General features: G+C 42.0%; 1 protein-coding gene across 1 annotated transcript in view; it reads left to right on the plus strand.

The window, feature by feature from the left end:
* Positions 1–6,238: 6,238 nt before the first annotated feature.
* Znf274 (zinc finger protein 274) overlaps positions 6,239–12,067 on the plus strand; it is a 16,525-nt gene continuing 10,696 nt past the window's right edge. The window contains exons 1-4 of the mRNA XM_021219082.2: positions 6,239–6,615; positions 6,900–6,979; positions 7,728–7,854; positions 8,515–8,610. Coding sequence (XP_021074741.1) covers positions 6,947–6,979; positions 7,728–7,854; positions 8,515–8,610 — 256 coding nt within the window. The 5' untranslated portion in view covers positions 6,239–6,615; positions 6,900–6,946. The remainder of the gene's footprint in view (positions 6,616–6,899; positions 6,980–7,727; positions 7,855–8,514; positions 8,611–12,067) is intronic.

Here is a 12,067-nt window from a genome sequence, read left to right on the forward strand (position 1 = left end):
TTCAACATCCTTAGTCATCAGGGAAATACAAGTCAAAATAACTCTGAGATTCGACTTCACACCCATCAGAGTGACTAAGATCAAAAATTCAAGTGATAGCCCCTGCTGGCAAGTAGGTGGAGCAAGGGGAAGAGAGTGCAAACTTGTACAACCACTCTGGAAATCAATTTGGCAGTTTCTCAGAAATTTGGGAATAATTCTGCCTCAAGACCCAGCTTTACCAACCATTCCTGAGTATATACCCAAAAGATGTTCCACCATCCCACAAAGACACTCAACTATGTTCATAGCAGCTTTATTGTAATAGCCAAAAACTGGAATCAACCTAGCTGTCCCTCAACTGAAAAATGGATAAAGAACATGTGGTTCATTTACACAATAGAATACTACTCAGCCAATAAAGCCAAGGACATCATGAATTCTGCAGTGGATGGAACTGGAATCATCTTGAGTGAGGTAACCCAGACCCAAAAGTACATACATGGTATGTACTCACTTACAAGTGAATATTAGCCATAGAGTACAGGATAACCACTCTACAATCCACAGACCAAAAGAAGCCAAATAACAAGAAGGTCCCAAAGGAGGCTGATTGAATCTTTCTCAGAAGGGGAATTAAAATAGATATCAGAGGTGGAGGGAGGGAGGGAACTGGGTGAGAGAGGAGATGGGGAGGGGAGGGGGCAGGGAGGTCTAGTGTAGGAAGAGCAGTGGAGAGAGAATGGAAATAGGCTAGGGGTTGCATCTCTAGGATATGCCAGAGACCTAGAACAGGATGGAGGAGGCCTTAGGGTGGCTATGAGGGTAACTCTAACTGAAACTCCTAGTAGTGGAGAATATGGATCCTGAAGTGGCCACTTCCTGTAGCCAGGCTGGATTCCCACTGGAGGAATAAGGAGAGAAACCTGCCCACAAAACCTTCAAGCCAAAATGTGTCCTGCCTACAAGATGTGCAGGGACAAAGATACAGCAAAGACAAAAGAAAAGGCCAACCGATGACTGCCCCAAATTGAGACTCATCCCATGGACAAGAATCAATCGCTGACATTATTGATGATACTCCATTATGCTTGCCGATAGGATCCTAGCATGTGTCCTCTGAGAGGGTCCACCCAACAGCTGATGGGAACTGATACAGAGACCAGTAGCCAAACATTAGATGGAGCTTGAAGAGTCTTATAGAAGAGTTAGGAGAAGGACTGGGGGACTTGAAGAGGATAGGGGCTCCACAGAAAGACCAACAGAGTAACTAACCTGGACCCTTGGGGGCTCCCAGAGACTGAACTACCAACCAAAGAGCAAGCATAGACTGAACCTAGGCTCCCTGCACATATGTAGCACATGTACAGCTTGGTCTTCATGCAGGTCTCCCAACAACTGAAACAAGAGCTGCTCCTGAATTTGTTGTCTACGTGTGGATCCCATTCCCCTAACTGGGCCACCTTGTCTAGCCTCAGTGAGAGAGGATGCACCTAGTCTTTCAGTAATTGATGAAGAGGGGTGGGGTGGGGTGTAGTTATGAAGAGGGGTCCTCCTCAGAGGAGAAGGAAAAGAGGGAAAGGAACTGAAAGAAGGGACACTGGGAAGAGAGGGGGCTGATATTGGGATGTAACATTAATTAATTAAAAAGAGACAGACTTTCTTTGTGGAACAGCCCTGACTGTCCTGAACTTGATCTATAGACCAGGCTGACCTTGAACTCATAAAGATCCACTGGCTTCTGCCTCCCAAGTGCTGGAATTAAAGACTTGAGCCACCACAGTCATGTAAGAAGGAACACTTTTAATCAGGATCTTTTGAGGTCAAAAGACCTACCTTTAACCTGGGCCACACCTTCTGCTGTGGCCCAGGTTATATAATGGACATGGAAGAAAAAAATTCTCACTCTTTGTCAGTTTGTTGCTGCTCTCTCTGGCAAATCCACTACTTTAATGGCATTAGATCCTACCTGTTTGAGATTCTAATGTATACAGCTGAGACATCCAGCCTTCTAGACTGAACTAGTACTGACTTTTTGGACCTTCCATTGGTAGATGGCCACTGTTGGCCCAGTTGAACCACAGCCTGTAAGTCATTTTAATAAATCCCCTCTATTGATGGGTGGATGGATTATAGATGATAGGATAGATAGATAGATAGATAGATAGATAGATAGATAGATAGATAAATAGATAGATAGATAGATAGATAGATAGATAGATAGATAGATAGATAGAGATGATAGATAAATCCATTCATTCATTTGTCCATTCAGTTGTTTCTCTAGAGAACTCTGAATAATAAAGTCATCAAAAGAGTCCTTGCTGCGGCAGTCAAGATAGTTCATCACATCCACAAAAGAACATTTTTGAACAAGTAATTTCTGTGGACATTTCTCCTTAAGTTTGAATCCAAACCAAATCATCTTGTGTAGAAAAGTAGATTCTTTTCTTCACATTTTTAGAGGAAAGGACAAAACAAAGCTCAAGATGCCAAGCCACTCCAAAGCCCACTGTATTAATATTTGAAATTTTATTGAACCTAATGAGGAAGGGAATAAATGATACACACTGGCTTCTAATTCTGGAACACAAACATTTTTAACTATGTAAGTTTACTCATGCATCTCAAAAGTTATTCTCAACAGGTCAAGAGGTTCTCTACATGTCCCAACAAATTAACATTTTATTTTTATGATTCTACTATTAAAGGACCTTTTCCCCAATATTAAGTTATTGCAGTTTTGTGCATACATCTGTGAAAACTAATTTATGAATCTTACGTTCTTATTATGCCTGGTTTACTTTGATTTCACTGATTTTGAAAAGTTACCCACTGAGCTGGACATGTTGGCACAAAACTTTTATTGCAGCACTCAGAGGCAGAGGCAAGCAGATCACTGTGAGTTGGAAGCCAGCCTGATAAACATAATAAGTTCTAGGCCAGCCAGGGCTACATACTGAGACCAAAAAAAAAAAAAAAAAGAAAGAAAGAAAAGAAAATCATATTGGACTTTTAAGTATTTTATTTATTTATTTTACCTTTTCCCCAATAGTTTTAGCAATATGTCTATCTCATCTATTTATAAAACAAGCACATCTAATTTTTAAATCAAAATTGCTAGTGTTTCCTTTTGTTTTGGATGTGTCTAACCATTCACAGGTGTATAATATGTAAGTAAAAGCAAAGTTTGATCCACAAAAGGCAGACTTTAGGTTCGCCCTACTGGATATAATCCAGTTCACCACCACCACTAGGAGCACATCTTAACCTTGAGAGACCAGGAACCCTGCCCACTCTAGAAATGTGGACACAATCTCCAGAACCTGCAGATGAAAGGACAGAGCCAAACTCCTCAAGTTATTTCCTGACCTCTATACATATGTTGCGGTGCAGAAATACAAGCATGCACAATAAATAAATGTAAACTTTTTAAAAATCAATTTTCAGGCCACTGAGATGACCACCTCCTACTAAATCTGACCCCCTAGGCTCTATTCCTGCAACCCATATGCTGGAAGGACAGAACCAATTCCTGTAAGCTTTGCTCTGACTCCACATGTACACTGTGGTATGGAAGTGTGTATGCGCGCAGATGTGCGCGCACATGCACTCACACTAAATCAAACAAAAAACATTTAATTAGCTTTTTTGGTTTGCTTGTTTTGCAAGACAGGGTTTTTCTGTGCAGCCCCGAATGTCCTGGAACTCACCCTGTAGACTAGGCTGGCCTTGAACTTATAGAGATCCACCTACCTTTGCCTCCCAAAGTGCTGGGACTCAAGGTGTGCACCAACATCACCCAGCTTTAACTTTTAAAAATAAGAACTAACTTTTAACTGAAAAGAGAACTTGCCTCCTTAAAGTAATAAAGCTCTCTACTGAACCATTGGATAAGCCACATAAACAAACACACACTGACATCTAAAATAAAACTGTCAGTCAATGGCTATTTTCCACAACTCTGTCACACAATAATAGTCTGCCAAAGAGCCAGGATTATTTAATTTGAAATATTAAAAAAAAAAAAAAGGGACCAATTACTTATTCAACCAGTATGGTCCTTTTGAAAGCTAAGAAATTCCAAGGAGGGCTAAAGATTTAGCTCAGTCATCAGTGTTTGCCTAACATGTCACAAAGCTCTGAGTTCTAACACCAACACCAAAGAAAGATGAGCATTGTGGCCCACATCTGTATTCCTTGCACTAGGAAGGTGGAAGCAAGAGGATTAGAAATTCCAGGTTTACCTCAGCTACAAAGTTCAAAGACAGTGGCTCACAACCATCTGTAATGAGATCCAATGCCCTCTTCTGGTGTGTCTGAAGACAGCTACCCACATACATAAAATAAATAAATTTTTTTAAAAATTAAGAATGTGTAGTCTATTTTAACCATTAGAATAAGAAGCATGACCACAGTTAGACACAGTGTTGCCAAGACCCTATTTAGAAAGTACAAAGGAATACACAAACCTTGGGTAGGTCAATAGGCTCTAGGCATTATGAGAACATCAGAATGTCTGGATCCCAAGTAAAACAAGACTACATCAATCAGAACAGAAATATAAAGAGACCCTAGGAATTGAATCTAGACAGTATAAGGAACACAACAGAATTCTTTGTTGTTCTGAGCTGTCTAGAGATTTACAAGCATATCAAATTATGGTCAAGGGCAGACGTCAGGTTCCACCAGATCTAATCTGCCATTAGGAACAAACCTAATCACTGGTTACCTAATAATTGGCATTACCAGAACCCACATCGTCTCAATGTGTAGCATACAAATCAGCCCTTGTGTGTGACCAAGCCAGCTCAGTCAGTCAACAGGGTCTCAAGGGAGGGAGGGAGAATTGAAAAGAAAAAGACAATTAGACAACATTATAACACGACTCAAGCCACTGCTGAGGCTGAAGCGGGTTTATTTTCCTCTAGTCTGTTTTTATGCCATTCTAAGTAGATGCAAAGAATAAGGTAAGTTCTAAGTCAAGGAACAAACAAGGCAATAAACAAAGTCCTGTGGTATTCAGGGACTTACAAGATGATCAAGATCTTGAACCTACTTTGTCTTAGCCCCAAGTCAAATTCTTGCCTGAGCCTACTTCTGTGTCCTAGCCTAATGTCAAATTCCTAGAAGCGGCCCCAGGAGCTCGCCACATGTATGGATATTTACAGTTAGCATCCCTGAGACTGAGTGTAATTTTAGTTTTCCACATACATCTCCGATCCCCCGTGTCCCTTTGTAGCTGGTCTTTGCAACTTTGTGGGTTCTCGTCTTCCTCCCATCTCTATCCATGCCCCCGTTTTAGCCCCTAACACTAAACCGGAAAGAAACAGGAATAGAGGGGAGAGAGGAATTAGGAAATCCCTGAATCTGATTTCTTTTCTTTTGCTTCTCCTTTGACCTCGGCTACTAACAAACCACAACTAACCTCCTCCCTATACAACCAACAACTGGTCCAGCCCTGCCCCTAACCTATCGGGCGCTAACATTAATATACTCTCTGAAAAGTTCTCAGAATTCCAAATACAACACAATCACAAAAACTATCTGCTACAGACAGAACCACGATTCTGCTAGAACACAAGACAAATCATGGTCAGCTGCTACAGGCAGCCCCACATCCCTACACCTGGAATCAAAACAAAATAGTACTTTATAATATTTGTTTGTTTTTTCAAGAAACCAAAATTCCATGATTCTCACTCCATCCCTTCCTCTGCTGGGGAAAACTGGAGAGGACATTTAGTGTAGCCTACCATATATTTCAAGTCCACCAGGTCTCCACACTTCCAACCTAAACGTTATAAGCCCATACAACCCTGCCCAGACCACACAACACTGCCCACTCTAATAATCTGGACGCAAACGCCTGTCCTCTCATGGAAATTTGAGTAAACTTTTAATTCCAATGCCTAATGGCTTTCTGCTTCTACAGTTTAGTCCTTTCTTCCTCTCCCTTTAAGGGTACCAGTGAAACTTCAGCAAGATTACATCATTTTCTCCTTCCCCACAGGAAACTCGGTTAAATGACTTTGTCTGCTCTTGCCTCCGACCCACAGCCAGCCTCAATCCGGATTCCCTCCCCTCTACACTAGTTGAGCTGTTCGTTCCACGTGTCCCCTAATCCCCCCCCCCCTTCCTTGTTCGGCTACGCGGCGAGCATCCCTCAGCAACTTAACACCAGCACTTCCGGCCCACCCCCTTGCCCATCCCCAGCTTCCGGTCTGTCCAAGTTCTTTTGCTCCTGTTAGTGGGTTCGACTCTCTCCTAGCCTCGGTATCTTCCACAGAGGTACTGGTGCTCAGCGTCTTAGTATCCTTCTTCAAAGGCTTCATCCTAGTTCTTTAGCAGTCAATAGCACACTCCTACGGACTTAGGCTTCGCCCGCCAACAGGACGGACGCCGCCTGATTGCTGCCGCTCGACGTCCGCGGGGGCGTCTGGGAGTTGTAGTCCGGACCCGTGAGCTGACGCAGTTCGGGACAAGACCGACGGGCGAGCGCCATTGTGTCTTTCGGCTATCGTAGCGCTGCGTGAAAGCCCGTCGGGGGCAGCACCCATCTTCTGTTTTATTTGCAACCTCTGGAACCCAGTGTCCGCCTCGTTAGTGGCGCCACTTCTACGGACCCGGGAGAAGGTGTGTAGTCGTGGGTCCGGACGAATCCTAAGGAAGGCATCGCGTTCTAAATGAGGAACACAGTTTAAGAAAACCCAGCCGCATTCTGGATTAGAGGACAGCAGCTGTCCCCTCTCGGTTAGAGGGGAACCTGTCTTGTAGGCTTATGGGAGTCGGGAAGAGGACTCACTGGGCACTTTGCAATTTTGAGGTGGACTGGTCATGTCCTGCTGAGGGGTGGGATATGGGCAGAGGTGGGGGAGCCACTGGGCACATTCCTTAGTGCCCCCCTCTTCCACCTTCAGTTTCCTCAGCATTCTGCCTACTCCTGCGAGAGAGCATTGAGGACAGTATGGCTTCCACGCTTCCAACAACCTGGCCCCATGTGAGTAAAGGCTTCTTTTCAACTTTTGAGTTGATTCAGGGCCTGCTAGTGGTGAAACGTTTATTCTAAAATACCCTAGAGTTCCGGGAGGAGTTGGAGGACTGCCCAAGAGGGTGGTTAGAATAGAAGAAACAAACAAACCGATTTCTGAACCGGAAACTGGCAAGCCAGATTGAGGCTTTTTAATTTAAAAAAAAAAAAAATTCTATTACATTTATTTTGTGTATGGGTATGCACGTGTGTGCCACTGTCTGCTTGTAGAGGACAGAGGACATCTTTCCGGATCGCTACCCTTCTTCCAACATATGAATCCTGAAGATCAATCAAACTCAGGCTTGGTAGCAGGCACCTTTACCCACTGAGCCATCTCACCAGTCCTTTTCAACCTTGTTTTTTTTTTGTTTTTAGCTGGGGGTCTGGTGAAAGAAACTGACAGGTGTAAGAAGATAAGAGGGTCATGTTTAGTTTTCAGCAAGTACTTTAAGGAAGTGACAATTCAAAAACAAGAAAAGAGGTATAGATGGGAACCAACAGTCCTGTTCCCTGGTTAGTGAGAAATAAACAGGTTTTCATAGACCACAGGTCTCACTTGTCCCCTGATTAGTGTCAGACTGATTTGCTCAAGGATTCAGACAAAGGAACATGAGATAAGTAAACTGTAACTGGGTCATCTTGCTCAGCCTTCCTATTTTTCTGTCACTGTAGAAGAGGAAAACCCATGACTGAACTGCATCTTGTGGTTTTTTAGGAATCTGTAAAGTTTGAAGATGTATCACTGACATTTACCAAGGAAGAGTGGACACAGCTGAACCTCCAACAGAAGTGCCTGTATAGGGAAATCATGATGGAGAACTACAGTAACATGGTTTCAGTGGGTAAGGCACCCTCCACTTTAATGAAGATCTGTTTGGGAGGGTGGAGCACGCTTTTAATTCCAGCACTTCAGAAGTGGAGGAGGATTGGAAGTTCAATGCCAGTTGTGACTCTACCTGCCCCCACCCCAATTCCGAATGTGTGGTACCCCTGAACTGTATGTGTTTGGGCTCAAGCTAGAGGAACCAGAGGAGAAGTGTTAAGGGAGTGTAGAGCTTGGTAGAGAGGAAAAAGGCAGCTTTTCAGTATGACTTCAGAAGTTTCATCCAAGGACTACATCAGAGTCCCTGAATACTGGGCAGAGCTTTTAAGGGATGTTTGTAGCTGTGGTGACAGTTGGCTATAATTTTTATGGCATGTCAAACGTAAAATAAATCATTGTCCAGCAGCTCAGGGTTACCATCGAAACTGTGACTTCTTTGTGATTCTTAGGAAGTCTATCCTTTCTGGGTATTTCATAGCTGTGGCTCCAAGCTTTGTGTCTCTGTTTAAGCAGAAACAAAAGTTGGTGGTTCTGACCAGTTCTTTCTCAACTGTCAAATTTAGCAGGGAAGCAAAAGCTTTCATGTCACGGCATGGGGGAAAGAAGGGAGAGAATGTTGCAGTGGGACAGCATTTTCTCTAAACAGGCCTCCAAGCACTGTCTCCTTTGCATTGAACAGAGCATCACTTTTCCAAGCCAAATGTGATATCTCAGTTAGAAGAAGCAGAAGACTGCTGGCCAGTGCAGGGAGAAGTTCTTCAAGATACTCTTCCAGGTAAGGCATATGGGAGTGTCCAAAAGGGGTGAATCTTCTGGTTATTCCGAGTCTAATGTCTTCTAAGCAGTAAGAGAATCCAGGTAGCATGTCATAATAAATATGTTATTTTCCAGTCTGCAGTCATTTTTTTCATGATGCTAGTGATTAAGCCCAGGGCCTTTCACATGTTACCACTTGAACTTACATACCCAGCTTCAGTCTTTATTTAGGGGTGGAGGTTGTGATATTTGGGGTTAGTGTGTAGTGGTGGTGGGGTTTGTGTTGGGGGTTTTGTTGTTTTGGATTTTTGTTTTGTTTTGAGGTAAGGTCTTAGGTAGTTCAGGCTGGCCCCCAACCTATTAATTAACTAAGGATATGAATTTTCTGATCATCCCTCTCTCTTGGATGTTCTAGAATTACAAATATGTGCTACCCCACTGGCTCCTGTTTTTATTTCTCTTAAGTTTTTTGTTGCTGTTGTTTTTAAGCACGTAGGCATATTGTCTGAATACTTTTGTGAACTTGAACGTTTTTACCTTTTTTGTTGTTCTATTTACCTGGTTTCACTTTATATATGGTGGGCATAAAATCTTTGACCCCCCCCTCCCCAATTTCAGATTCATTCTTCTTGTTTGTTGGAAACAGCATCTGTCTGTAGACTAAATTACTATTGTCATAGTACAGAAGCCTATTCTGTGTTCTTGTGCTTTGATTTTTGATTTTTTTTTTTTTTTTTTTTTTTTTTTTTTTTACCTTTCTGGGTGCATGCCATAATGTGACACATTTTTATCGTATATTAATGAACTTTAATAAATTTCTATACCCCTTGTAGTTTAATAAAATAATCTTGGCCAGGTAGTGGTAGCACACATCTTTAATCCCAGCATTTGGATTGTATATTAATGAACTTTAATAAATTTCTATACCCCTTGCAAAGGTTTAATAAAATAATCTTGGCCAGGTAGTGGTAACACACACCTTTAATCCCAGCACTTGGGGAACAAAGGCATTTGGATCTCTGTAAATTTAAGGTCACCTGGTGTATAGAGCAAGTTCCAGGATAGCCAGGAATATGCAAAGAAACCGTCTTAAAAAAAGAAAAAAGAAAGAAACCTTAGATGTCTTTTAATCCTCCAGATAAAGACCTGTTTGCCTAGGTTAGTTGAGAAAAGATGTTAGAATGTACATTAAATGTAATTGGACTTAATCGTTGCTATTACCTGTTCTGATTAATCCTTGCATGTTTGTTCATATGAGCCTACATGTTGCCAAATCCTCCTAACATTGAGGTTTTAATTACTTTTCTATTGCTGTGAAGATATACCATGACCAGGATACAAGAAAAAACATTTAATTGAGGGTTTGCGTGTAGTTCAGTGGGTAAGTCCATAACCATCATGGTGAGGAGCATGGCAACAGGCTAAAAGCCTACTTCCTAATTCCCAAGCCAGAAGCAGCTAGAGAGAACTCAAGCTAACTGGGAATGGCATGGACTTTTGAAACCTCAAAACTCAACCCCAGTGACACAGCTCCTCCAACAGGGCAACACCTAATCTTTTCTAAGCAGTTCCACCAACCAGGAACCAAACACTATTCAAAGATACTAGCCTGGAGGGCCATTCTCATTCAGATCACCACAGTCTACTTGCTGGCCTCAGAAGCCCATGGTGCAGTATATATTCAGTCCAACTTCAAAAGTCGCCATAGCCTTGCACAGTCTCAGCACTTTAAAAGTTCATAGCCTTGAGGCTGGAGAGATTGCTCAGTGGTTAGAGCATTGGCTATGTTTGCAGAGCCCTATCAGTCACACGGCAGCTCAGAACTGTCTGCAACTCCAGTCTCAGGAGTGACATGATGCCCTGTTGTGTCTTCCGAGGGCACTGCACTCACAGAAGTTCAATGTCTTATGTGAGACTCAAAGCGTTCTCTTTAATTGTAACCCTGTTAAAATTCAAAAAGCAAGTTACATTCTTCTAACATACAATGGCACAGAATATATATTTCCATTACAGAAGGGGGAAAGTGAGGAAATACTGGACCTAATCAAAACTAAGCAAGGCAAACTCCAAATCCTGCAGATCCATGTGATTGACAGTTTCAAAGGGTTATTATTAGTCCATGACCATCATAGTGGGGTAGCATGGCACTGCAGCAGTAACTGAGAGTATACGTCTGATTCACAAGCAGAAGGCAGAGTGAGAGAGCTAACGGGCTGGCATGAGCTTTGGAAACACCCCTAGGGGACACACCTCATCCAGCAAGGCCACAACTTCTAATCCTACCAAACAGTTCAACCAACTGGGACCAAGTATTCAAACATATGAGTCTGTGGGTGTTGTTAATTTTTTCTTTGCTTTGGACAGTTACATAGTTCCCTCACCATATCCAAAACATGATTCTGAAAGTAAATAGTGGCATATAGTAAAATGTGTAGGTTTTGGTGAGCATGATGCTAGATTCTGCTTTGTTTCACATCAATGTTCATATGAATGAATAAAAATTCATCTAGTGCTTTCTAATGAGTGAAAAATCATTGCTATATGATAAATAGGAAAATACCTATTTCCATTGCAGAATCTTCCAAGGTGATTGGAAGAATCTTCTATAGTGATTTTTTTTTCCCCTTTAAGTCACTATGTTAAAGTGGTAACATAGTAGATATAAGAAATGCCTTGCTATAAGGTTGTATTTTTGTGTTAATATTTAAAAAAAAAAAAAGACATAGTTTTCACTGTTTTTGCTATCTTCTTTTTTTTTTTTTAATTTATATTTTGGCTCTGAAGCACACCATGTGCCACTGGAGCTTCTCTGTGTTCTTATGCTCTGGTAAAGTAGCATTAGGTCACTTTCTGACCCTGTCCACCGGTCAGATCTCCACCTGCTGCCATCTTTGGTGATGATGTTTAGCTTCACGTCAACGTTCATCTGAATGAGTAAATATTCATCTAGTGCTTACTAATGAGTGAAAATCATTCCTATATGATGGAAATAGGAAATTTTTGAGGCTAGGAGTAGGAACCCAAAATATAAGAACATGCAGGTTAAGTTAGCAGAAGGCACCTGGCCACATCAGCTGTAGGGAAGTTTGACTTTGATTGTGGAGGAATGGTGTGACGTGGCTTTTCACAGCTCACTCTGCTTGGTTTGTAAAGAAAGAGTTGTGGCAGGACAGAGTTGGAGAGAGGAAGCGGGCACCAGTAGTCTCCAGGGTTGAAATGATGATGCCTGCTGTGAGAGAGTAGTAGCAGGTTTGGGGAGAGTTAAAGAGTATGTTTGCCTCGAAAGTAGACTCAGTGGATCTAAGTAAATAATTAGCTAAACTGGACCAAAAAGCTGCTAAGAATTCCTAGGAGTGAAGGAAGCCTTGAAGGGATTTCCTGTGGCTGTTGTCCATAATCTGTATTCTTTTTTTTTTTTTTTTTTTTTTTTTTTTTTTTTTTTTTTAAACCACAAAGACTGAGCCTGGCCTATGAAT

This window comes from Mus pahari, chromosome 19 (assembly GCF_900095145.1).
Source record: "Mus pahari chromosome 19, PAHARI_EIJ_v1.1, whole genome shotgun sequence".
Taxonomy (NCBI): domain Eukaryota; kingdom Metazoa; phylum Chordata; class Mammalia; order Rodentia; family Muridae; genus Mus; species Mus pahari.